General features: G+C 41.0%; 1 protein-coding gene across 1 annotated transcript in view; it reads left to right on the top strand.

The window, feature by feature from the left end:
- LOC139723652 (uncharacterized) overlaps nt 1-23,908 on the top strand; it is a 90,562-nt gene that overhangs the window by 43,238 nt on the left and 23,416 nt on the right. Inside the window, exons 2-3 of the mRNA XM_071634878.1 lie at nt 1-17; nt 17,971-18,122. The exon at nt 1-17 is cut by the window's left edge and continues 43 nt beyond it. Of these exons, the coding sequence (XP_071490979.1) occupies nt 1-17; nt 17,971-18,122 (169 nt within the window). The remainder of the gene's footprint in view (nt 18-17,970; nt 18,123-23,908) is intronic.

The raw sequence follows: 23,908 nt of genomic DNA, 5'->3' as shown, positions 1-23,908 counted from the left end.
CGAGGGACGGAATGACGGTAAGTGTAAATAAATGCATTACTGTATTACTAGAATAATACGACATTAAACAAGATTAAACTTCAAAAGTTGGCAAAGTTGCAACGAATTGTATCTGGTGAAGGACAGCATGTCAGCTGATGAACTATTGATGGTCGGTTGGTTTAGACCATGGGCCCTTGACTTTTAGGCGTCTGGTTCAAGTCTGTAAGCATGCAGCATCGATGGTGTCATCAGCCAAGACACTTTCCATCATCTTCATTGCCGAGTGCTTTGGAAGAGTCACAGTTGTCTGGCGTGTGGTTGCCGGGAGACACGCACTTTTTTGTAGTCTCTTAGTGAGGTGGCTGCGTGAACAACAACAAATCCTGCAAGATGCGAAGTGCCATTTAGTTTGAAGAAAGTATAAATCGCACGAAAATACAAGACCAGTAAATTACAAAATGTTGATTATTGAAAGAAAAACAAAAGTTGAGACGCAGCGCGGTTTCTCTTCAGGGATATGATTCAGAATACAATAATCAGTGACGCGTTAGGATTTCTTATATCTATATATATATATATATATATATAAATATATATATATATATATATATGTATACGTGTGTGTGTATGTGTGTGTGCATGTGTGTGCGTGTATATATATATATATATATATATATATATATATATATATACATGTATATATATATATATATATATTCAAGAAGATTCTATGAAATGAAATCCACTTCAAATTCTTTGTTTATTTCATATCAATTCATTCTTCCTCTTTTCTGATCTCCCCTACCTTTCCTATTGTGTTCTGCTTTTTGATCTCCATAATATCTTATTCTGATAGTTAATAATGCAGAGGGAGGGAAGGAGAGAATTTGAGTTTCATCGGAACGACGCGTGATTGCGATCCACGGTTCGTGATCGAATATTCCCCGTTATGAAGTCGTTTGTATGGGTCGATCACCGTCAAGCTTTACACGAACAAACGAGCGATTGTGTGTGGAAACGGGGCCACGCGGAAAACTGTTAAAAGGCGGGAAACGCATGTATTATAGACTGAACAATCTCAGCCCGTGTAGTCTGCCGTCTAAACCGGTTGCTCGGAGCGTTGCATTGTACGTTCGAGGTTTTAATCATCTTGCCTCGTGATTGATAATCAATCCATGTGACTGTTTAATGCAGGGCAGTAAAAAAAAGTCAAACGTTGATGTATGTTTCACTAGGATGATGTTGGCAACCATTTTTTTCCAGCAATGCCAGTTGCCATGGCAACAGCAATGCTCGTAGCTCATTCAACTGTTGTCTGGCTGCTGCTAAAGCTGCTATATATTTGCCGTAGCACCTTGCAATAATTGCAAACCTGTGTGCACAACTGGCCCTGAATATCTCAGTCTAACGGATTTTAATTTGATCAAATCACGCACAATCGCTTCTGCAGTGGAAGCAAGATGGATGTTAGCTATTTCCTCTCAAAACAAATTAGATACATCTGAAATGCAATCGTCTAGATATTCGCATGACACTTTGAAGCAAATAATCTAATTTACTATACTCAAGGTATCTATCAGCTCTCTATTCATCTCTTTACTAGATTTCTTTCTCAGAGATAGTGCATACATTCCCACTGTATACGTTGCCATGGTAACAATATGATATTCAAGCCCTAGATGACTGCCATGGTGATAACCCTGGATGATTCGACTTAATATGGTGAACCAATCAAGAATATACTGCATCCGAGAAAAACGAAAATGTTAACTCAGTGATGCGAAGTCAGGCTCTCAAGGAACACCCAAAAGTAGCTAGTGCATCGAACTTAGAGTTCTGATTCGCTTGCGCGTGAACTCGAGTTTCTGTTATGTTTTAGTTTCACATTAAACTCCTTTAAAATTTTGATTTTTTTTTAAAGTACTGTTTACCATTGCAAGCAGTCATCTAAAAATGTTGAAGGTATCTTGATGCATTATATGTGTAGGTCAGTTATATCACAAAACATCCTACCATGCGAAAATTTCGTAATAAAGCCTAACATATAAAGAGATATCACTATTTTTTCTCAATAAACCATGCATTGCTGTAGATGATTTATTCTAGACAGTATTTTTATGATAACTATTGTTCACATTTTGTATATGTTGTATATTCAACAATACTTGACATCGATTATGCTGATTATATTATATTGTTAAAATTTTTACTCTGGTCGTTTAATCCCTAACTGTCATTTAAGAACTAGTTTGAAGCACTAAAGCTGGGTTTGTGTTTTTATCTGCATATGGCAAAGAATGCTTTAAGCGACAATTTCATGACCAACTTTACACACAGGTCACGTTTCTTTTTATTGTCATATTCTGGTACGAAAAATCTTTTACTGGGTATGAATGTTGATATAAAATAGCAAAGTGCAGTATATATTGCTTAGCTGAATTGTTCATTCTTGATATGAAGACATTATAGTACCTGAGTAATAAAAGAGTGACTGTAGTGGTTCACTTGGAAATTAGAAAATAAGAATGATTTTGTACATAAGGGAAATCAATAGAAATGGCGCGAAGACATCAAGATTATTTCCACGTGAAAAGAAAGAGAGGAATTTTCTGGAATACAGCTTTCTTCGCCAGCGACATTGATAGAGATATAGTGATCCAATTTGTGTACGTATACCCATTAATGGCCCGATTATTTAACGATACAGGCCTATTGGCATGGGGCACACAAGATAAGACTACCGCGTTCAGCACAAGGAGGACATACTAGTATGCCTAAAAGGCAGTGAGAATGTGTAATAGTTATCTTTGATTCATCGTGGCTGTATACTGTACCATAGACATTCGATGAAACTGCGTTTGCTGTTTCCTTAGTCAATCCGCGATTGGTGCGCCATCTTCCTACCCCCCCCCCCCATACAGGAACCCTGAGGGCGTAGTTCAACTAGGTTTCTATAGTTCGAACAATCTAAGCTGCATGCATGGTTATAATACATTCTACCGAGTGTCTGATATGCAGCTATGAAAAAAAATGGATTAATTTCTGATGCCAAATGCTCGATAAGGGAGGGGAGGAAGGGGGAGGGTTGCGGGATGTACAGTGATATAAAAGATGGTATTAATATCCTCTTAGCGTGGCACGCTACAATAGGATATTACGCCATTGTTAATATCACTGTGAAGATAACTTAGATTCCTGACGAAGGGGGAGGCCTTGGAAATTCTGATTTTTGATAAATGCCAATGTGTACTATGTTAAGGTCAATTGGTGTGTAATCATTCAGGGAAAAATACTTCAAACAGACATTACTGTTCATGCACAACAGTCAAACCACACTTAATGTTTTCTTGTAAAGCTTTATCTTCTCATCTTAGCTTAATCTTCTTAGCTTCTTATAAAGCTTTATCGATTAGGGTAAAACCAGAATGAAGAATTGGAGCGCTGTAGTGTTCTCACACTCGCTGTGAACCCTAGCTAAACTCGCTACTGACTCCGCTGGGAAGGGGGATTTCTACCCATCGCCGTGGTTCGCCGGAAAGCTTCGTTTATGCTTGGGAGGGCTTCGCGTTTCCCACAGGCCCCACGGTCTGCGGCCGTGCGACTACAACTCGCCCCGCATCTCTGCTTTTTCTCGGAAGTGAACAAGGCGTCCCGTGACGTCATTACCACAATTCCGTCGCCATGGAAATAGATGGATGCATTAAAGTAAAAAAGGACTCGGGAGGACAACACAGGAAAAAAATCGGAAAGCGGCGAGCGGCCCGTGCGAGACAGCGAGTTAACTAGAGTATTAGAAGCTCTTTGCACGAAGGTGTTGGAGAGGAGCCCCGAGGCTACGGCGGCCTTCTCCCGTCACCTGCTGCAGTGGATCAGCCCATGCGGCAGCGAGGACCTGATGAAAATTCAATATAGCCGAAAATCATGGAAGACGCAATAAAACAAAACTGATGGGGTAGAAATGAGAAAAGCAGACATACATAATCCAGCAGAAAGGGCCTCGTTGGCTTATCTCTGCAGTTGGTGATGGTGTTTTATTGATTAAGAGGAAAGAACACTTAGACCCAAGATGGAGATCTTGACCAGATATGAAACTCGGCGGCTGACCAGTCTTTTGTTCGATTTTCTTGAGACTATAATGCCACCACGGAGACCAAGGAAGGGTAGAAGAAAAGAAATGCAAAGAGGACGTCTGGACATTTTCGTGAGAAGCTTCTGTTGTGTGTGTGTGTGTGTGTGTGTGTGTGTGTGTGTGTGTGTGCGTGTGTGTGTGTGTGTATGTGTGTGTGTGTGTGTGTGTTTGTATGTGTGTGTATGTGTGTGTGTGTGTGAGTGTTTGTTGCTTAGTTTTAGCCACGACGGTCGTGTTCATTCTTTTATGCTTGAGGCGAGTGCACCGAGAATCTGGCTAGTCCTTTACAAAAAGCTATGATCGGTAGATAACGATCGGTAGATTGGTAGACGGGGATGGGCGTGGCTGGAACGAGAAGTGTAGTACGTTTGGAGTTCGTGTGTCCTGTTCATTTCATGTAGATCTCTATATCTTCATACTTTTAACCTTACGCCAGGCTGCAGCTCTTACTTAAAAACCTTCCAAAACCTTGTCAGTGAATTCCACCGTGATATATTGTGTGTTATTTTGAAGTAAAATAGATATCGTACCTACAGCATGTCTAAATAACTATATATATGTCGGCACGCCTGACTGTATCGCTCGGCTCCCCGCTCCGTCTCATGTTAAATTTTCAACGTTTGAATATCTTCATCATTTTTTTTTCTGGTAACTTTCAGTAATCATCACAGAGATATAGACTCTTGAAAACTTAAATCCACTAATGAAACTGCGCGAGAGACAGATATCCTTATCGCCCGTCTGTGATGGGTTTCCCGCCAAGTCGGAGCGATACCAACTGATTGATGATCCCTTTACGTCCATAATACTCTGTAAGTGCGATCGCCAACGCCGCGAGATGGTTTTCTGCTTCTTTTCCCTTTTTCCTCTTCATCTGCCTTTCTCCCTCTTTCCCCTCCCTCCTATCTTCCTCATCTTCTTTTCCTATGTCGCTTTCTTCATCATCTTCTTCTTCTTCTTTTTCTCCTCCTTCGTTCTTTTCTCTCATTAATTTTGTTTATTTTCATTAACTCTTCATCTCCTTCGCTCCCTCTTCTTTCCTTTCTTCACCTTTGTCTTTATGAAGGGTTTGATTACAGAAAAGAGTTAACTTTATTCTTGTTAATTTGAGCTTTTGTAAGTAAAGCTGTTAAAAACAAGGACAAAGATAATATTGGATATTTTATACCATAACCTCAGGAACATTCCTTGTTGTGCAACAAGTGAGGCATCACTGGAAAGGTTTCGTTTTGCTCTATCTGATGATGAACGTAGTTCAAAATTATTAAAATGCGCTTAACCCGCGTCTTGCGGTTAAACTTTTCAAATGTTAATATAGTTTCATGTGTTTCTTCTTCTGTTTTTTTTTTCGTTTCATTTTCCCATTCCGTATGTTTTATTTGTTTTTGTCTTGATTGTCTTCTGTTGCTTCTCCATTTTCTTGTGTTTCTTGGTTATGTTTTGCTTATATTTACGTTTTCTGTTGTTCTTGACTCTGTCTTTTGATTCTGTCTCTTTTTTGTCTATCACCTTTTCCCGCCTTTTTCTGTCTTCATCTTAATGATTGTGCAAGAATACATAAGTTATTGGGATAACCATTTCACCCCTTGTGAGGTCAAACATCCTTCGACGAAAGGTCGTCAGCTATGTTTCTAATACATCCCGCCCTTCCCCGCCCCTTCTCGCTCCCTCCCTCCACCTTCCCGCGACACCTCCCTCTCCCCCCTCCCCCCTTTTTTACGCAATGGCATGTTGGAAAACGTTTTGCACTTTCCCTTCCCAGTTTGTCAACCCACTTTGCGGGAAAAAAAAAGATCATTGTGGAGCGCACATGCCATTACGATTCTAACTATTCTCACTTTCGACAAGATGGGATTTTTTCATACTCCCTTGAGGATACGGAGAGGGAGGAAAAAAAGAAAGAAAAGGAACTCATTCCTTCACTGTCGATAAGACTTTGTTCCCCCTTCCCAAGTCTTTGATAGAAGGTAAATATAAAAGCTCTTAACGACAAGTGCGCCGAAATGTCACAATGTATTAACAAGAGGCATTATCTTCGCCTGATCAAAAACGATTCCTTCCTATGCACAAAAAACAAAAACAAAACAAAAGCACACACACACACACACACACACATGTGCTCACAATACAGTACAGAGAGGGGTGTTCTTAAGGATTTTTCCTTCCTTCTTTAAGGAGATTCTAAAGGGTATCTTTTTTTTTGTCTTCATTGTCTTCAATGTCCGTTCTTGCCCACAAAATGCAGTAAAAGGCAACCGTAATTGCACGATAGGTATTCAGGCAGCGGGAAAAAATCACGCATGATTGCTGTTGCTGATTTGCTATTATTGTATTGTGACGACAGTGATGATTTTAACTGCTGTTACTATATTGTAATCACTGCAGACTTTAGTTTTTGAACTGGAATTAGGTTTGCCATAAATTGTTACATCGAATATTATTACCATATTACTCTAAAATTTCATCATTAGTTTTGTCTGGATTCCAGAGCTGTTATGAATTTTGGCAATGCAGGAACATCTAAGTACAAGACAATATACATTAAAGGGATCGCATAGTTTTGGGTTGAGACCTAATTTCAGGTTTCTAACATTTTTTGGTGAGATAATGAGAAACCTCTTATGAAATATGAAAGAGTATGTAATTCCACGAGAAATTTAACGTTTATTTGATGAAAATTGGTTTTGAAGTGGCTGAGATATCCAAAACAGAGCGATTCTAATACGTGTGGGGCCCACACTTTTTTATGATCACTTTGTTTTACTTTGTTTTTGGATGTTTCAGTCATGCCAAACCCGATTTTCTCCAAATAAACTTTGAATTCCTCTTAAAAAGGTATGCTTTGTACTATTTCATAAATGTTTTCTTGGAATCTCGCAAAAGGTTAAAAGCCAAATTCTCATCTCCACCAATACTGTACCATCCCTTTAGTATAACAAATAGGAATGCAGTAGCAGAAAATAGGAAGCAAAAAATTATCTACAAACACCAAAGATTGCCCATCCGGAGTCTGAGTTTATCAGGGGATTAGTCTGGTGTATCATCCAGTCTACGGAAAGAGCTTAATGTCTTATGACATGCCCGCCAGATGTGTCTTTGTTTAAGAGAGAATATATCACTTCTTTGGGCGGCCGAAACCATGTCATCTCTTAACCCCTTCCCCTACACTTTTTGCTTTGCTGAGGGAAATGCGTCCGTGGTGTCTCCTTAGTTGTTTTTTTTTTCATAAACAGATGAATTAACATAATGCAGAATCAGTGAAAGTAAAGGCAATATGAGAATATTTGCCAATATGGCACTAGAGGGTAAGCGAGAGAGAGAGAGAGAGAGAGAGAGAGAGAGACGGGGGGGGGGAAGGAAAGATGGAGGAGAGCATAGATAGGACTGTTCAAGGCGCGCATGAGCGTATCCATCTCCAATAATGAGGACTTCTTGGGAAAAAGGGAGATGGAGCTACATCTAATATTGTCACTGGATTCTTAATAACATCACCAGATAGCCAGGCGCGCGCTTTCCCGCTCTTCCTCGCCTCGACTTCGTCCCGCTTTTGTTTTGTTCTTTTCTCCCGTTTTTTTTTACCATTTCTGGTTCATCGCACTATCTGGACGACGTCTGTTGCTCGTCCCGATGTACGTTTCCCTGTGCTGCGAGTTCCGACACGCCTCGAATTTTGATCGTCATTGGTCGCGATCGGGTCGAGATCATGCTCACTTTTCGATCTTTATGTCGGATGTTGTCATGGCAACTCACGGCACTCGCTGGGCATTGTACAGGGTGTCTATGATTCCTCCACCATCCTGTCGGCTGCACATGACACCGTGTATCGTCAATGTGATATTTGACACAATGACGCCTCTTCTTTCACTCGCAGCTATTTCAGTCGTTTCCGATTATTTTTAGATCTTGCCATCATTCAACAACTGGGCACTAAAGAGGAAATAGATTTCACCATATCCATATCTGCTACTATATTTTCCCTGCAGTTCTTCTTAGCTTCCTGGCAGCCAATTTAACAAGTGATGAAAAGTGGCGTTTCTGTATTCACCTTCCCTTGCTCCATTTGTTTTCTGCTTCTTAAAATCCTCGCCGTCCTCTTTTTTTCTCTCTCATTTGTCCTCTCTAGACTGTAAATACTTTGTTTTGATGAAAAAAAATATGTGTTTGTGTTTGTGTGTGATTGAATACGCTTGCTTTAGCAAGGATAATGTAATTAGTCTTGAATTAGGAGTAGCCCAAACCTCTTTTCCAGCAATCGAATATTGGCACATATTCGCCAGTCGTCATTTCAAATAAAATTGACTCCTACGAGTTATCAAAAGAAAGGCATGCTGGGAGGTACAGCCTTGATTTTAGGCTAATCCGCCGGTAATACTATTCATATCTATTATCAGCCCTTTCATTCACTCCCCATCCCTCTGTGCCTTATACACGCACACACATACACAGTTACTCTCTGTAGGTGTGTGTATGTCTTACACACACACACACGCATCTCTCAATCTTTCCCCCTCTCTGTCTCATACACATGCACACAGTCTTTCTCTCTCTCTCTCTCTCTCTCTCTCTCTCTCACTGTCTTTAATACATATACGCACACTTTCTCTCTCTTAATCACTCGGGCATATTCTTTTTCTATCAATCAATCAATCAATCAATCAATCAACCAACCAATCAATCAATCTTTTCATCTGTCTGTCTATCTATCTGTCTGTCTATTTGTTTATCTATCCACCTCTCTATCTTCTGTCTATCAACTATCTATATTTCTATCTATCTATCTATATCTCAATGTATGTATCTATCTGTATCTTTATCTATCTAATATCTTTATCTTTATCTATCTAATATCTATATCTTTATCTATCTACCCTATCTATCTATCTATCTATCTATCTATCTATCTGTTCATCACAGTATGTCTGTCTGTCTGTCTCTCTCTCTGTCTCTCTCTCTCTCTGTAATTGGAGTTGCTCCTTTACCGGCAGCCTTTTATCCAGTTTGTTTGTCAAGTGTCATGTGAGATTATGTCGACGGTGTGTTTACAAAATGTTGAAGAGGCGATTGGTCTACGACGGCTCCCGGCCGCACATCAATATTGACAGAAAATTATGGCTTTCGAGTTGAAGTTATGCGACCGACGAGAAGTACTACACGATAGGCCGCCACTCGCTCCGTGGCTCGAAAGAACGTGTGCAAACAACGACAGTGACATTTTACGGACTCGTCGGGGAAAAAACCAGATTTGTTTACAGCAATGCTACAAAGTAGTTCTACGTTTCCATCCATATACTGTAAACAGCAAAACACTATTTGTTATTTATATATATGTAGTATATACATATATATATATATATATATACATGTATATATATCTATCTATTTATTTGTATATTTGTATATGATATATATGATATATATTTATTCATTTGCTTATTCAGGTATTTTATGAATGTGTGTGTATTGCATGTGCATGCGTGGGTTTGTGTGTATTTATATCCGCGTTTCCGGAGTAAAGTCGAAAAGATGCAAAGCCGAGAAAACAGCTAGATAATAGCTTAAGATATGTAAGAGGTAAGACATTTTGTAGTTCCTACAAACCATAAAGTTTCATCTCAGCTGTTGTTCCCGTTCGAATGTCAAAAGTCAACGCAGTCACACAGTGGCAGTGGTTAATCAAACACTGATTTCTAAGTGGTTGCACCTTTCGCTTCGTATTTCAAATTTTACTCGACCATATAGCTATCTTCATTTTTCAGTGACTTTGCTTACATTCAAAACCAGGGTGTGCAAGTCTGTCTGCAGTATGTTATAGGTCTCTCAAACGAAAAGAGCAGCGCGGAAATACAGATATACTCGATCTGCGTAATGAAGATAAAGCTTGTATTATGCGAGGAATATGTTTTTTCTTTTTTTATCTATGTATTTCATTTTTTTTGTATTGTATTGTATTTGTAATTTTGATGTTCTGGACCCCATGGAAGACCAGCGATGTCACCTTGGCATCGCTGGATTGTGATGGGCTATTCAGCCATTGCCTTTAAAACGGAAAATCAATCAAGCAATCAATCAATCAATTTATCAATCAATCAATCAATCAATCAGTCAATCAATCAATCAATCAATCAGTCAATCAATCAATCAATCAATCAATCAGTCAATCAATCAATCAATCAATCAGTCAGTCTGTCAATCAATCAATCAATCAATCAATCAGTCAATCAATCAATCAGTCAATCAGTAAATCAATCAATCAATCAATCAATAGTGTCCTCATTTATTAACCCTTTGTATGCTTTGAGTGCCGATTGACGCAGAAAAGAACCTATAGCATTGTGCACACTGTCCAAAGTCTCTGGCACATAAGGGGTTAAGGTGTAGCCTCCTCAGAGTTGGCAACACCATTATATCTGGCCCAACACCATCATCATTGGCTGAACACCATCTTCATTGGCCCAATACCATTGTCATTGGCCCAATACCATTGTCATTGGCCCAATACCATTGTTATTGGCCCAATACCATTGTCACTGACCAAACACCATCATCATTGGCTGAACACCATCATCACTGGCCCAATACCATTGTCATTGGCCCAATACCATTGTTATTGGTCCAATACCATTGTCATTGGCCCAATACCATTGTCATTGGTCCAATACCTTTGTCATTGGTTCAATACCATCGTCATTGGCCCAATACCATTGTCATTGGTCCAATACCTTTGTCATTGCTTCAATACCATTGTCATTGGCCCAATACCATTGTCATTGGCCCAATACCATTGTCATTGGTCCAATACCATTGTCATTGGCCCAACACCATTGTTATTGGCCCAATACCATTGTCATTTGCCAAACACCATCATCATTGGCTGAACACCATCATCATGGGCCCAATACCATTGTCATCGGCCCAATACCATTGTCATTGGTCCAATACCATTGTCATTGGTCCAACACTTTTGTCATTGGTTCAATGCCACTGCCACTGGCCCAACACCATTGTTATTGGTCCATCCATTAAAGCACCTTGGTCAAGGGAGACTATAGATAAATGTAGTCTTATGCTCGACTTTCTTTGAGCACCAGGCATGATTCGAACTCAAGCTCTGCTGTTCATAGTGTCTCGAGCCTCGAACACTATATCTTCACAGCGTTTGCTCCCCATAGCGGCCGATCAGACATTGAACGGACATTTGCCGCTTTGTACATCAAGCAAGGGATCTAGAGGAAATTGATACATGTAGTAAACAAATATTGCTCACTCTCCGGCGCCGTTTGTTCGTGCTGCATATATTACAAAAGGGCAATATAAAAATGTTGCTTGCTTCTTTGTTTCTCATCTTCCGTGTAACATAAGGCGCCATGAATAACTATTGCAATTGCCCGTTGAGTATTAAGGGAGTATCAGGAAGAATCATTGTAGCCTCTCTGACCCAACATTTCCGATGTCTCTTCTATGAACCGCCAGAGCGCTACACGTTTAATGACGGTCGTCCAATCATCTGAGTGGTTGGTAGTCGTCTGCTCCTGAAAATATAATCAAAAGAGTGCTGCAGAAAGTAATTTCCAGGGAAAACAAGCGATCTATTTTCTTTTCTTTTTTTTTTTGCTCAAATCCTTCGATGATGGATCTTAGCTTATCCGAACTGTAATTGTTGGTGCATGAATATTCCATGCATTGCATTACGGGAGTGTGCATGTTTGTGTGTATGTGGGGTGTGTATGTGTGTGTGTGGGGGGGGGGGGGAGGGGGTTATATTTGTAGGATCGAAAGTCTAGCCCATATTGACATTTCTAGATAATGATATTATCAGCGCGGGGCGCCTCTAAACCTCTGTAATAAGATGCTTCTTACAGAGAATGTCATGCACATACCCATTATATTTATCATCACAAGGTACATGTGCATTTTGCTTATTACGTCGCCGCTTGGAGATTACGTACACGTCCTTCTGTGCATCCCATCCGATGCGATATGACGTCATATTGTAATATGCGTGGTGCGACGATTGGGCGATGCTGCGCATGCATTTCTGCGAATACGTGTGTTCCCTCTCCTTTCCCATGTCGATGGACGTTGCGGATTACAGTTCTAAATGTTAATCAGTACCAGAGGCAGGGCGCTCTGGCTGAATGTCAACCCCCGTTTCGTCCCGCACTAACATTTACCGGGGGGAAATGTCAAAAGTGAAGCGGCAAGCCATCGCGGCAACATGATTTCGAGCAGCGGAGTCGGGGGAAAGAGGGGGCGAATTTTTCATATTCGTGCCCCTCATGCCTCGATGAATATGGAAGATTTTTTTTTGTCCCGCCGCCGTTTGGAAGGTCCGGGGGCTTACTAAGGTCTGATAACCAACGGTTGAGATAGCCGTAAGTCCCACTGCCTGTGATCTGGAAGAGGCCCTTGTCGCCAGCAACTCAACACAACTCTTTCCACAATGCAACACCGAGCATTCACGCACGTGAGCCGTTCATAATACATCGATGACAGAAAAATTGAGAATGGAATTGTAAAAAATGTGAAAGAGACATGAAAGACAGAAGAAGAGAAGAGAAGAAAAACAGAAGAAGGAAGAGGCAGAGTTGGTGAATAAAATGAAATAATAATCGCTGGTTATACTGCGATGTCAACTTAAATGCGTGGGTGGTTCGAACCTTCAAATCCGTTACAGCGCCATCATATGAATGATCAGCCGTAAGCAGCGGCAGAGGACACGTTTACTTGTCTCCGCTGTTGGTATGAAACCACTCATTCACCGTGGCATTACTACGAAAGAGATGACCATCAGACTGTCGCTTTCGAATTGGCTTGTGCCCCATCATAGTACTGAATATTGGGGGCAGCCTGTTAAGCCAATGGTAAGGCAGGTCGACACTCTGGCTCAATCACCCATGAACTCCAGCAGATAGGTTACCAATGATCCACAGACGGAATGTGTGCAAAGTAAATGGTCAACTATCCACAACTACAACTTGAAGACGCCACGCATGTTTAATTGTCAAAAGTGCGCCGAATGCGCCTACAAACTTGTGTGCATACAGCAATGATATTAGCTACAATCGTTACGTTTCATAGAGTTTCGAGAAGTTAGAGCCCTTTTTTCTTCCTGTGTGGAGCGTGCATTCAACAGTTAGGAAGTGTGATACAGCAAGATGATTTTGCCATGGAAGGCGAGAATACGGGATGACATGAACGAAGGTGAACGTACGACAGTCACTGTATCGGCTGATTATTTCATAAGCGTAATTATCTGCCAGAAAGTATGCGTATTGGCAGTCCTTGTCTTGGAGCTTATACGTACCTGACAAAATACTGGGTTACGTCATCCGTTCGACACGCGGCGCTAATGTATGATGCCCAGCGAAATTAGTGTGGGAGGCGAATGCTTATGGGTGAACGGAGGACACCCGAAGTCAACCCATCCGCACCGAACGCGCATGGAGGATTTCATTTCCGTGCGTCACCATTTGGCAGCACTCGGTTGCATTTTTGCCCATTAGACAGGTAGATTGAGGGGGAAAAAACGGAATGTGCGGAATCCCCTTTGACATAAAGGACTGACTGGAGTGAAAATCCGTGGTAGTCTGCACTGGACGCTCTCTCGGTGAAGAAAGCGCGCGGGCGCGGCACAGCATAAATTTCGCTTTCTGAATGGCGAATGCTATCCGTGGTCATTCTGACGAATCAATATCACCGCGCTCTCCGTTTCTTCTTTTATTAGCGTGAGTGGATCTCCAGGACAAGTGAATCTATCTCTGTGAGAAATTTATCTGCCGAAACTCGTACTGGGAGCGAGCTGCATGATTTATGGATGGGATCGCTTCACCACGTAGGGGGACCGAGTCAATTCCAATCAGAGGGTAGCTGACTGGCAGATGACCGGGTAAACCATACCACGAATTGATTCGTGTATCCCCCCGGTGTGTGTGTGTGCTCGCAAATCAGAGAGGGACTGCTCGCAGACGACAGGAAACCGCAGCATAAGAACGGTCCTGTTGTGACTGAGGTGTTCATCGGCCGCATGGCTGGAGAAGAGGCGAACGCGGATTGTATCAATGAGGTATGAGATGAGGGGTGATTGATCCCTCCTTTCGGTCTAGAAGAAGCCGGTTCCTCTCCCAAGTTACGCATTACTCTTACCTCCTGTATGGGTGCATGTTATTAACTTCAACACCTTTCCTTAAAAGATTGCCTGGTGATTACGACGGTTGTTGCGTTGTGTTTTGGGTCATTGTTTTTCTTTTGTCAAACAGGTTTTCAAGTCTTAAAAGCTCTTCAAGTGACAAATTCCACCCCATTCTCTGTCAGTTGCATGTTGTAGGGGCGTGGTAGCAAAAGGAGCCACGGTATGATTTGCCCATGTTCATTATCTACATTTTTCACTGGCTTGTGAAGAATGTATTTCAGATTCTAGTCTTTTTACATTGGACTAGGATAGTGTTAGCTGAGAACAGTCTCGTTCTCAGCGAACTTTAGGTGAAGGTGAGCATAGATTCTTCGAAAGTGCTGAATGCGTGTATTATGTATGTGTGCGTGTGCGTGTGTGCGTGTGCGTGTGCGTGGGCATGCGCTTGTTTTCAACAGGCATCACAATGAGTAACAGCAAAGTAGAACGCGGAAAAATCGAATTCATAATTTTATTGCGAACAGGTGTGTAGTTTGATCTGCTGGATCATGCGATTATGTGAGTAAAACACCATTTTTTTTTCCCCCGGTTATCATCAGGGAGATAGCGCCGGAAAGCGAACTGACTTGCTTCCGTAGATATGAAAGTATTCGAATCGGAGGGACTCTTACATCTCTGTTACTTGACTGGAATGTTTTTGATTTTGACCATAGTTTACGGACTTGAATGTTGATATCTAACGCATTTATGTGTATGGAGCTCATGACTAAGGGTTAAATGCGCACCATCCCCAATTCATCAGCAGGGGGTCCTGTTACGTAACTTGGATACCAGTCAGTTAACTTTATTTTCTCATGCACCAGCAGCGTATGTGTCCGTGTGTTGGATAAATTTTGTCGACGAATTCCGACCTGGTTCATGTTTTGCTAAATTGTATTTTTATGTATTCATGCATCACGTGTAAGGGACCATGATCATAATAGCTTACACCCAAGAGCTTCGTACGTTATCAATGTGGGCAGTAATCTTAGCGTGGGACCAAAGATTGAAGTACCTGAAACCCATCGGTGACGTAATGAGTAAATAAAGAATATTCTGTAAATTTGAAAACCCCGTCCCAAAAAAGCGGTAGTTGTTAATCATTGACGAAGGTGGCGTTTGCTTCCTTTTTTTGCAGTAAAACTATAAGACGTTTTCTACTGTGAACTGGCGGGCAGCTCTACGGCTTGAGACGCAAAAAAGAAAAGTGTATCTGGAGGCGACTTTGGTCTTTAGTTTATTGGAGTCTGGGACAAGTCAAACTTCAGACTGTCGGATCAAAGCACTTATTGGATATACCTCTTCCCTCACAAAAGCTTACTAAAAACGCTTAGTAATATTATAAACGTTCGGTTTATTCGGTTTGGTTAATCGCAACATTTTTTGTTAGTATTTACTATGGAAAAGTGAAATTATGATTCGACTATATATCTGGTGTTCACAAAAAATGCGACAAAACCTGATTCTAGTTCTGAACGAGGTAATCGAACTGCAAAATATATACGTAAGTTTGTAAAGGTTCATCTATAACGCCAAGTTAAGGGGGGGGGGGGTTGAAAGAGAGCCGTGACAGATACATTTCCGTGACAAATGCGCACTATCCTCTGCCTCGGCCTGTGGACAGACATCCTGTAAACACCTGTCGTGAATCGGACTTGACTCAAAGGAACTCGTCACGCTACTCGTCTTACCGTCTCTCTGTAAACTATGTCACACACTTGGTAAAGACACCGAGACATTTCACGTGTGTGTTTTATTTGTGTGTGTGTGTGTCTGTGTGTGTTTGTGTGTGTTTTGCGTTGAACAATCGCAGACCCATATTGAAATGAAATGGGTGTGACTTAAATCACGTACGGAGGAGAGACTGAGCCCCCTATAGCGTGTCATACCCTTGTCGTGACCTACTTTTCCTCCGATGAACAATTGCCCACCGAAGCTGGTCATGTGTCTCCCCCGAACCAGCTGAATCAACCCATATTCTTAAATGTCCCTTTCTTCCGATTTCTCAGTATTCATACCCTCGGGGGAGATATAGCCGTCAGAGGTGATGGTGAGGGGGATGGTGGGGGAGGGGGTCGAGGGTGATAGCTTGCAGAGTCAACCGCACGTGACTAGCAATTCTATCATTACAAAGATGCCACGCTTGTAAAGGAGTTAGAGTTAATCGATAGCAAACCGCTGTATTTGCATTGCTACTTTTGCTTTTTTTTCCTTCCTTTTCTTTTTTTTCAAAGGATTTGACGCAGTGTGCCTTGCTCTTTTATTTTGTTCAAGTGTCCTCTTTTTGTTCTTTTCGTTTGTATGTTTCTCCTTTTCCTCACGTCTTGTTTTTTTTTTTCGTTCTTTTATATATGTCGTCTCCCGTCCTTTATGTTTTTCTTCATCCATTGTCGTCGGTCTTTTTTCAACAGGAATTAAGGATTAGTGACTGGAATTCGTCGATTGCACGGTGATGTTGCTACACACAGACTGACTGAGTTTGATACGTGGTCCTATAATATATGGTGTTCTTTATTGGTTTTCAGTGTGTGTCGTTGGGTTTTGTCTACGGATTCTATCGAATATATCTTTTGTATCATCTTATGCGTTGTGTTTTGTAACCGATTATAACGAAGTATCCCTTAATCAAATGTTACGTTTTGAAGCGTCTCCTTTGCTATATCGTTGCCGTGGTTACTTCAATTCAATTTCAGTTCATTTTCATTTTCCTTTTTCCACAGAACATAACATAGCATAATATAAGAAAATTACTAATCTCGAGTACGCAACAATTAATCGTATGAGGTGAAAACTAAATGTAATTATCGAATCAAAAGCATGTATAGGCCTACATTGTTTCAAATTAAAAATCTTGTTGCATTTATCAATGCTCTGAGGGGGAAAAATGGCAGGTCCACTTGAAACTGACTGGAAGATGGATGTGGACAGTCAATTTAATGTTTGTGAACGTCAGTTACGAAACCTATGATCTCCACGCTTTCTAAAAGTTGGTGGTCGTGCATGATGCATGCCCTTACATTGAAATCAATCAGGTTCTAAACATTGATTATTGAGAAGGAAACGTTTAAAACATTAAATGTAAATAGGATACGATTATGGGTTTACTAATGGGGTTATTTAAGAGAGGGGAAAAGTATACAGTTATCCAAAACTGAAATCCAAACTGGGAGTTTTCACAGTAATCTCAAACGATTTGGCCACATTCGTTTTTGCTTTTCGCATGTGATGTACTGGATGCGTCAGATATAGTGAATTGTCGCAAAACAGTGTTAATAATTGTTGAAAGTAAAGGTTAAGAAAGACACACAAAAACTTTTTCTTTCTTTTGTGTTACTCTTTTCATTATTTTCTAGATGATACATCAAGTGCTCGGAAAATAAATCATTAGGAGGGAATTTTAGATAATTGCTTACAGCGTGGCAGGTTAATATTCTGTTTAGATTGGTTTGTTATTATGATTAGGGCTACTTGATACTGAAATATCATAATTTTGATATCCCATACTCTTGCATGATATTTATGTGGGATGGAACTTTTCTTCAAGGTCTTTTTCTAATATTTGACAAAGCGGTAGACATGATAGACCATGCTAAATTAAAGAGTGCTATTTGTTAAATCGCAACTTTCTTTCTGTTTGCACCCTCCTCTCCCCCTCCCCCCCCCCCCTCCACCCACCCCTATATACCCCCAGCGAGGCAACGAGTCTTTCGCAAGTGCACTTCATGAGAACCCCTACCTGACGGTCGTCATACTCATAGCCGGCGTCGCCGGGGGGCTGGCGCTTGTCATCGCTGTCATATTCTTCTGTAAATACTGCGTCAAGGGAAAACGGGGGCTCAACAGGTGAGAATGTTATGAATCTATCCTGTTTTTTACCTTTGAAATATGATATTATGATTAAATAATAAATTTAGTTGTTTATCTTTCTTTTTTACCTAGTTATCTATTCATATATGTTTTATCTATCTATTTGTTATACCTACATATATGTATTTATCTATCTGTCTATGTAAATATATATGATTTACAAGTGGGCATTTTTTGTCTGTCATGTCTGTCGGTATGTTTTGTACACAGACAAATATATATCATATCTTGTGATCTACCTGTGTATTTATTATCTATCTATCTCTCTCTCCTACTAAGCTATTTCTGCTCTTTGTTTTGGGGTCTTTGCAATTCTCCTAAATTTGCTTCCGTATACTGTAGTTTGACACAACCGAGGCGGCATCGAAAGCACGTTAATGACTTAGCAGTGGTATGTAGTTCGTTGTCGTAGTTTGAAGCACATTATATAGCAACCAGTCGTTGGTATTCATGGTATAGTGGAGACAGTGTATAGAATGAAGTATGAATATGGTGATATTCGATTACACAATTGAATAACATGTTTAATGACACATCACATTGATGGTGCTCATTTAAAGCAAATAAACACGCACACACACACTCACGTTAGTCTGATCGCTGCGTTCTGGGGCAGAATACCGTGAATACCGAGGCTCTTAAAACATGTAAAACACAAGAGGTGTATACTCCTGCAGTAATCGATCCTGATATCCCCTCACAGTGTGACACCACTCAAGTAGAATGGTTCTTTGTCCATATAGTATCCTCATCGCTATAATTACAGGTCGTTTCGTTGTCGGTATGATTATCACCTTCATCTTCTTTGACAACAGCGAGGTGAAAATTATACTTGAATGGGAGAAAATGCATGTGATATAGTCGGGAAAAATTGACACATAACTGGCTCTGTCATTAGACGCGGACCGACGTAATTACTGTTGATGTTAATGAAACACGTATGTCAGCTACTTTTCACTCTCGTGATGTTAATCTAAGAGTGAATGTGTGTGTATCTGTCTGTATGTCTGTCTGTCTGTGTCTGTATATATGTCTGTCTGTCTGTTATCTGTCTCCTAGAGTAAACAGTTGTCTTTTCTATCGTCTTGTTTTTGTTTGCCGAAGGCGCGATTTTGGCCCCCTATCGGTTCTGATGAATCCTTTGCAGCAACAGTCTGTCAGCAAGCACAAAAGAATCTTATCAATAAATGCATGAGCGTTGGATTACCGTGATTTCCCACCTCACAAGGCCCTGTCTGCCGCCCTCTGAATAGCGGACTGGGAGACAGCAGTTGGACGATTTTTCCGCGCGGAAAAAGAAAGAAAGAAGAAGACAAGAACCACGAGAAGACGATAGGCATATCATTCAATAATTCACAGGTAACCGGAGGCAGGGGGTAAGAACTGATACAGGAGGGAGGTATTAAGAAAGAATGAGAATAATAAGAGAGGAGATGGAGAAAGAGAGATAAATGAGGAAGAAATATATTTAAGAGAAGATAGAGAGAAGGGAGACATATTATGAGGGTGTGAGAATGACGGGAAAGGGAAAAAAGGATGTTGCATCTTTGTGTATTTCTTTGTGAGTTGATACCGTGCTCGATTCTGTTGTTGAGTACAGAGGAATATTGAGAGATAGACAGGAGAAAAGACAAGAAAAAGAGATAGAGACAAAGATAGATTAAGAGATGGAGAGAGAGAGAGAGTTTGGAGGGATTAGACATCTTGTCCTCCATTTTTTGTTTCCTTTTTTTTTATCAAAGCGTTGCTAAGAAACTGTTGGAGTTCCGCACAAAGAGCAGAAGGAGAGAGAAAGAGGGGGAAGGGGCCAGGGAAGTAACCAGTGGTTAAGATGCGGAAGATGGTGATGTTAAAAAAGAATGATAAAGATACCCCATTCTCTCTCAGATGACACCGTATAGGGTTTCTGTCTGCAAGAACCAAGAGAGATGGCGATATGAGAGCGAGCAAAGAATAAGAGGGAGGGGCTGAGGGAGAGATGAGAAGAACCAAAAACAACAACAACAAAGAAAGAAAAGGGAGAAGAAAGAGAGACGGAGTGACCAGGAAGATGATGTGTCGGGAGATTACCAAAAAAAAAAATCTACCCCGAAGAATTCCGTGATGAGTTACATGACACCTCGTACTGTCATCACGCATGGCGGGCACCACCATCACCATCACCTCCATGTCTTCACGGAAGTGAGGTCGACGTACAGTGACGTCTATAATAGTGTAATGGAGGTGAAATGAGGAGTGGGGTGGGGTGGGGGTGGGGTGGGGTGGAGGGGAGAGGGGTGCACCGAAGTTCCTCTAATCCTCCCCATGGTGGAGGATTGTGTTTCTTCTTCTTCTCAGCCATCTCCTTCCTCCCTGGGAGTTCGAAAGTTTACCGGACGATCATAGCTCACTGTTGTTGTTGTTGATGTTGTTGTTGTTGTTGTTGTTCTTGTTGTTGTTGTCGTCGTCGTCGTTGTTGTTGTAATTATTGTTATTGTTATTGTTTTTGTTGTTAATTTTGTTGTTATTGTTAACGGTGTTGTTGTTGTTGTTGCTGCTGCTGCTGCTGCTGCTGCTATTGTCTTTGTTGTTGTCGTTGTCATTGTTTGGTTTTCGTTTGCCTTCTTTTTTTTTTTAGTCATAAGATCCGCTGCCGGGGCAAAGTATATGCATTGTTTATATCATGATACATTCATTCGTTCATATACTATGTATCAAACTTTATGATTTGCATTTCTTTGTCAATGATATGATTTATCCAGTTTATATGTAATTGCGTTTCCTTTTATTGGATGGAAATAATTGCAACTGAATTGAATTGAATTTGATTTAATTCAATCTAATCAAAATAATGCAGTTAAATTCATTCCTCCGAGAGTGTATTTGATTTCATCATGGAAATCCGGGTTTTACTTTAACAGAACTATTGTAGCGATCAACAGTGACATTTGAAAGACCTATAATCTATTTCTATTCTATTAAAACCATGTGAATCGGAGATGAGTGCAAAAGAATTAAAGTGCTATGGTGCGACGCGAAGAGAATGTCGTTTTCTCCTGTTACCTTTATATCAATAATATCAGAATGTGAGAAATTTTCATATTTTTGTTCAAACAATATTGTGTACACAAATGAACTACAACATAGAGATACGTAGATTGTAGCTGCATATACTCCGAGGAGGGTATAATATGAGAATGTTGGAAAAAAGATATAATTGCAACTGACTGACAAATTGCCTTTCATTGACGTAAATAAGAATAACGAAAAGTAATTAAAAATACAAGTACCCTTCTCATCGAATAATATACTCCCATGAATACGCACATCGCGCACACGTATATACTCACATTTACACGTATGCGTTTATTATGCGATGATGATCCATAATCTGATTGCATAATGAGCTGGAACACTATTAACCGTCAATCTTTGCAACGGGTTGCTGTTTGTTGTTGTTTTTTTCTTCTTAATGATCCCGCATCATTAGTGATAGTGCATCTGCCTAGAAGTGTGTTTTCCAAGTAAGCATGTTCATTACCTTGTACTTATTTTCGGGAAGCGTTGAAGGACAACGGGGACCGCATCTTATTCGTAGCGGATGACAGTCAAAACTTGTTGTTATGCCGTGTTTCTTCCCGGGCATAGGCAGGAAATTCGTTCCGAAAATAGCCTCAAAGTCTAATCATACAGAAAGAGCTGGCGAACTACTAGTAAGCGGTGGTGGTTGTTGTTGGTGCTGGTGGGTTTTTTTCTATCAACATTGATCGAAGGAGTCATTTCTTCAAATATTATTGCCGTCCTATTGCATAACAGCGGAGGGCGGGTTGGTCGTAGATGGATGGGGAGGGGGAGGAAACGGAAGGGGGAGGTAGATGAGGAGGGTAACAGGAGGGGAATTGGAATAAGTCAAGTCCAGTGTTTTAACAAAAGAATCTAGAAACATCCAGAAACCAATCTATCTAAATCATGATCAGGATTCAGCAGTATAATCTCATTATTTACTTATCTATGTTCTTATGGCGGCTGGCAGATGCGTTAAGCTCTAAAAGGAGGTGTGAAACACTGCGATGAAACTGATTTTTGCTTTCTTTCTTTTCTTTCCCCGTAAAGTGTCGAACACTTCCGCCTTACCTTTTTGCCTTCCTAAACGGTAGGTCTTGTCAGTCTTGCATCTGCCCACGAAGTCTTGCATAATTCATAAAAGCGGTTCATTTTATGCTCGGCTGTTCATCACCTGACGCGCACTGGGGCACTTTCACTGGGCATTTGACGGAGGGGCAGCGGCCAGAGATAGGATAGGAGGCATAGGAGGAATGGGGGACGTGGCATGGTTGAGGAAGAAGAAAGGTTCTTTGCTTTAAAAGCCCATCATATAGGTTTAGGAGAGCACACACGAGGAGTACTGCACGACGTACACATTTTACGTGAGAGATATCTTCAGAAATAATATTTTTCAAACTAATAGAGCGAATATTTTGACAAGCACAGTAGTAAAACCAAGATCTTTATGGTGTAAGAGGGTCCCGTAGTCAGGGAAGGCGCATGCTCTGCGAGCGCGCAAGGTTTGGGGTTCAAATCTCAGCTCCACCTGTAGCTGTTTGACATTGTTTCAAAACATGCTCTTCATCCTGCGCGATATATACTAGGAGAGAGTCATCGGAACATTTGCTAATGACGTGCCTGCGATTGAATGTACAATAGTGTACGTGCTACAGCCTTTCCTCGTTCCTAATTCGACTATGGCGCACGTTTACCGAGTGCGTTTTGCGAGTGCGCGCTCCCTTGAAGAGCTATGGCTGTCCCCATACAAGGGTCATGTGAACATTCAACATGAGGCTTCACACTGCCGGTGCGCCCATTGAAAAGCCTGCACAGAGAGAAACAGTGTGAATAGATATCTCAGACCTTGTAAGGGACGATAGTACAGATGGCCCGCCATGTCATGCTTATAGAGAGAAGAGGGCCACCACCGTGTCACAAAAACGACCCCTGACGCTCTCAAGTATGACTGTGTATAAGGCTTCAAACTTTTGCAACTTGGGAACCTAATCATAATCATGAAATAGACATCAGAAATAGATGATATAGACGTTGATCAAACGCCAGCCTAATAGACTTTATTTTTGCGTTGACTATGCAATGGAGACAATCGAAAGTCGACTAAAGCTTTCAACTAGGCACATTGTTCTGCACATTTCCCTCTTTCTCTCTCTCTCTCTCGCTATTTAGTGTTGTTGTTGTTGTTTTGTTTTTTTTTGCTGTTTCTGAAGAGGAGATGATAGTTAAAGTAAAACTGAGCTACATTTTCAGGAAAAAAAAGGAGACACAAAGCACAAAAGGAAGGGACAGAAAATTAAAATCTGGAATTAACTTTTATTTGTTTCTCTTTTTTTGCCATGAGAATCAAACTCAGCATCTATCGCTTCTGTACTTCTTTGCTCCCTCTTTTCTCTGTAGTTCTTCCTCTCTTTATTTCCATATTTGTTTTTCCTTTCTTTCTTTCTTTTCCATTTGCCGAAGATATTGCATTTCCACTCGGCTGCTCACGAGTCGCCCCTGACAATCCGCCATGAATAATTCATCATTCTTTGACGTCATCGCACCCAGGTAGCGCGCGAACAAAAGGCGGTGAAATGGCGGCGGGGAGAAGTTTGCCTGACAGAGCCGGAGCGAGTGGCTGGAGGGATGCTCTCCGCAAATTATCGTGACGGATGTTTTCAGCCGGGAGCGCAATTTTCGAAATGGGCAACAAAGGAGATAGGAGGAAAGCGACGCGGATG

The sequence above is a fragment of the Diadema antillarum genome, unplaced genomic scaffold (genome assembly GCF_040938485.1).
Source record: "Diadema antillarum isolate AM-2024a unplaced genomic scaffold, OU_Dant_1.0 scf00000197, whole genome shotgun sequence".
Lineage (NCBI taxonomy): Eukaryota > Metazoa > Echinodermata > Echinoidea > Diadematoida > Diadematidae > Diadema > Diadema antillarum.
The sequence above is the reverse complement of the archived record's forward strand: the minus strand, read 5'-3'. Positions and strand labels throughout refer to the sequence as shown.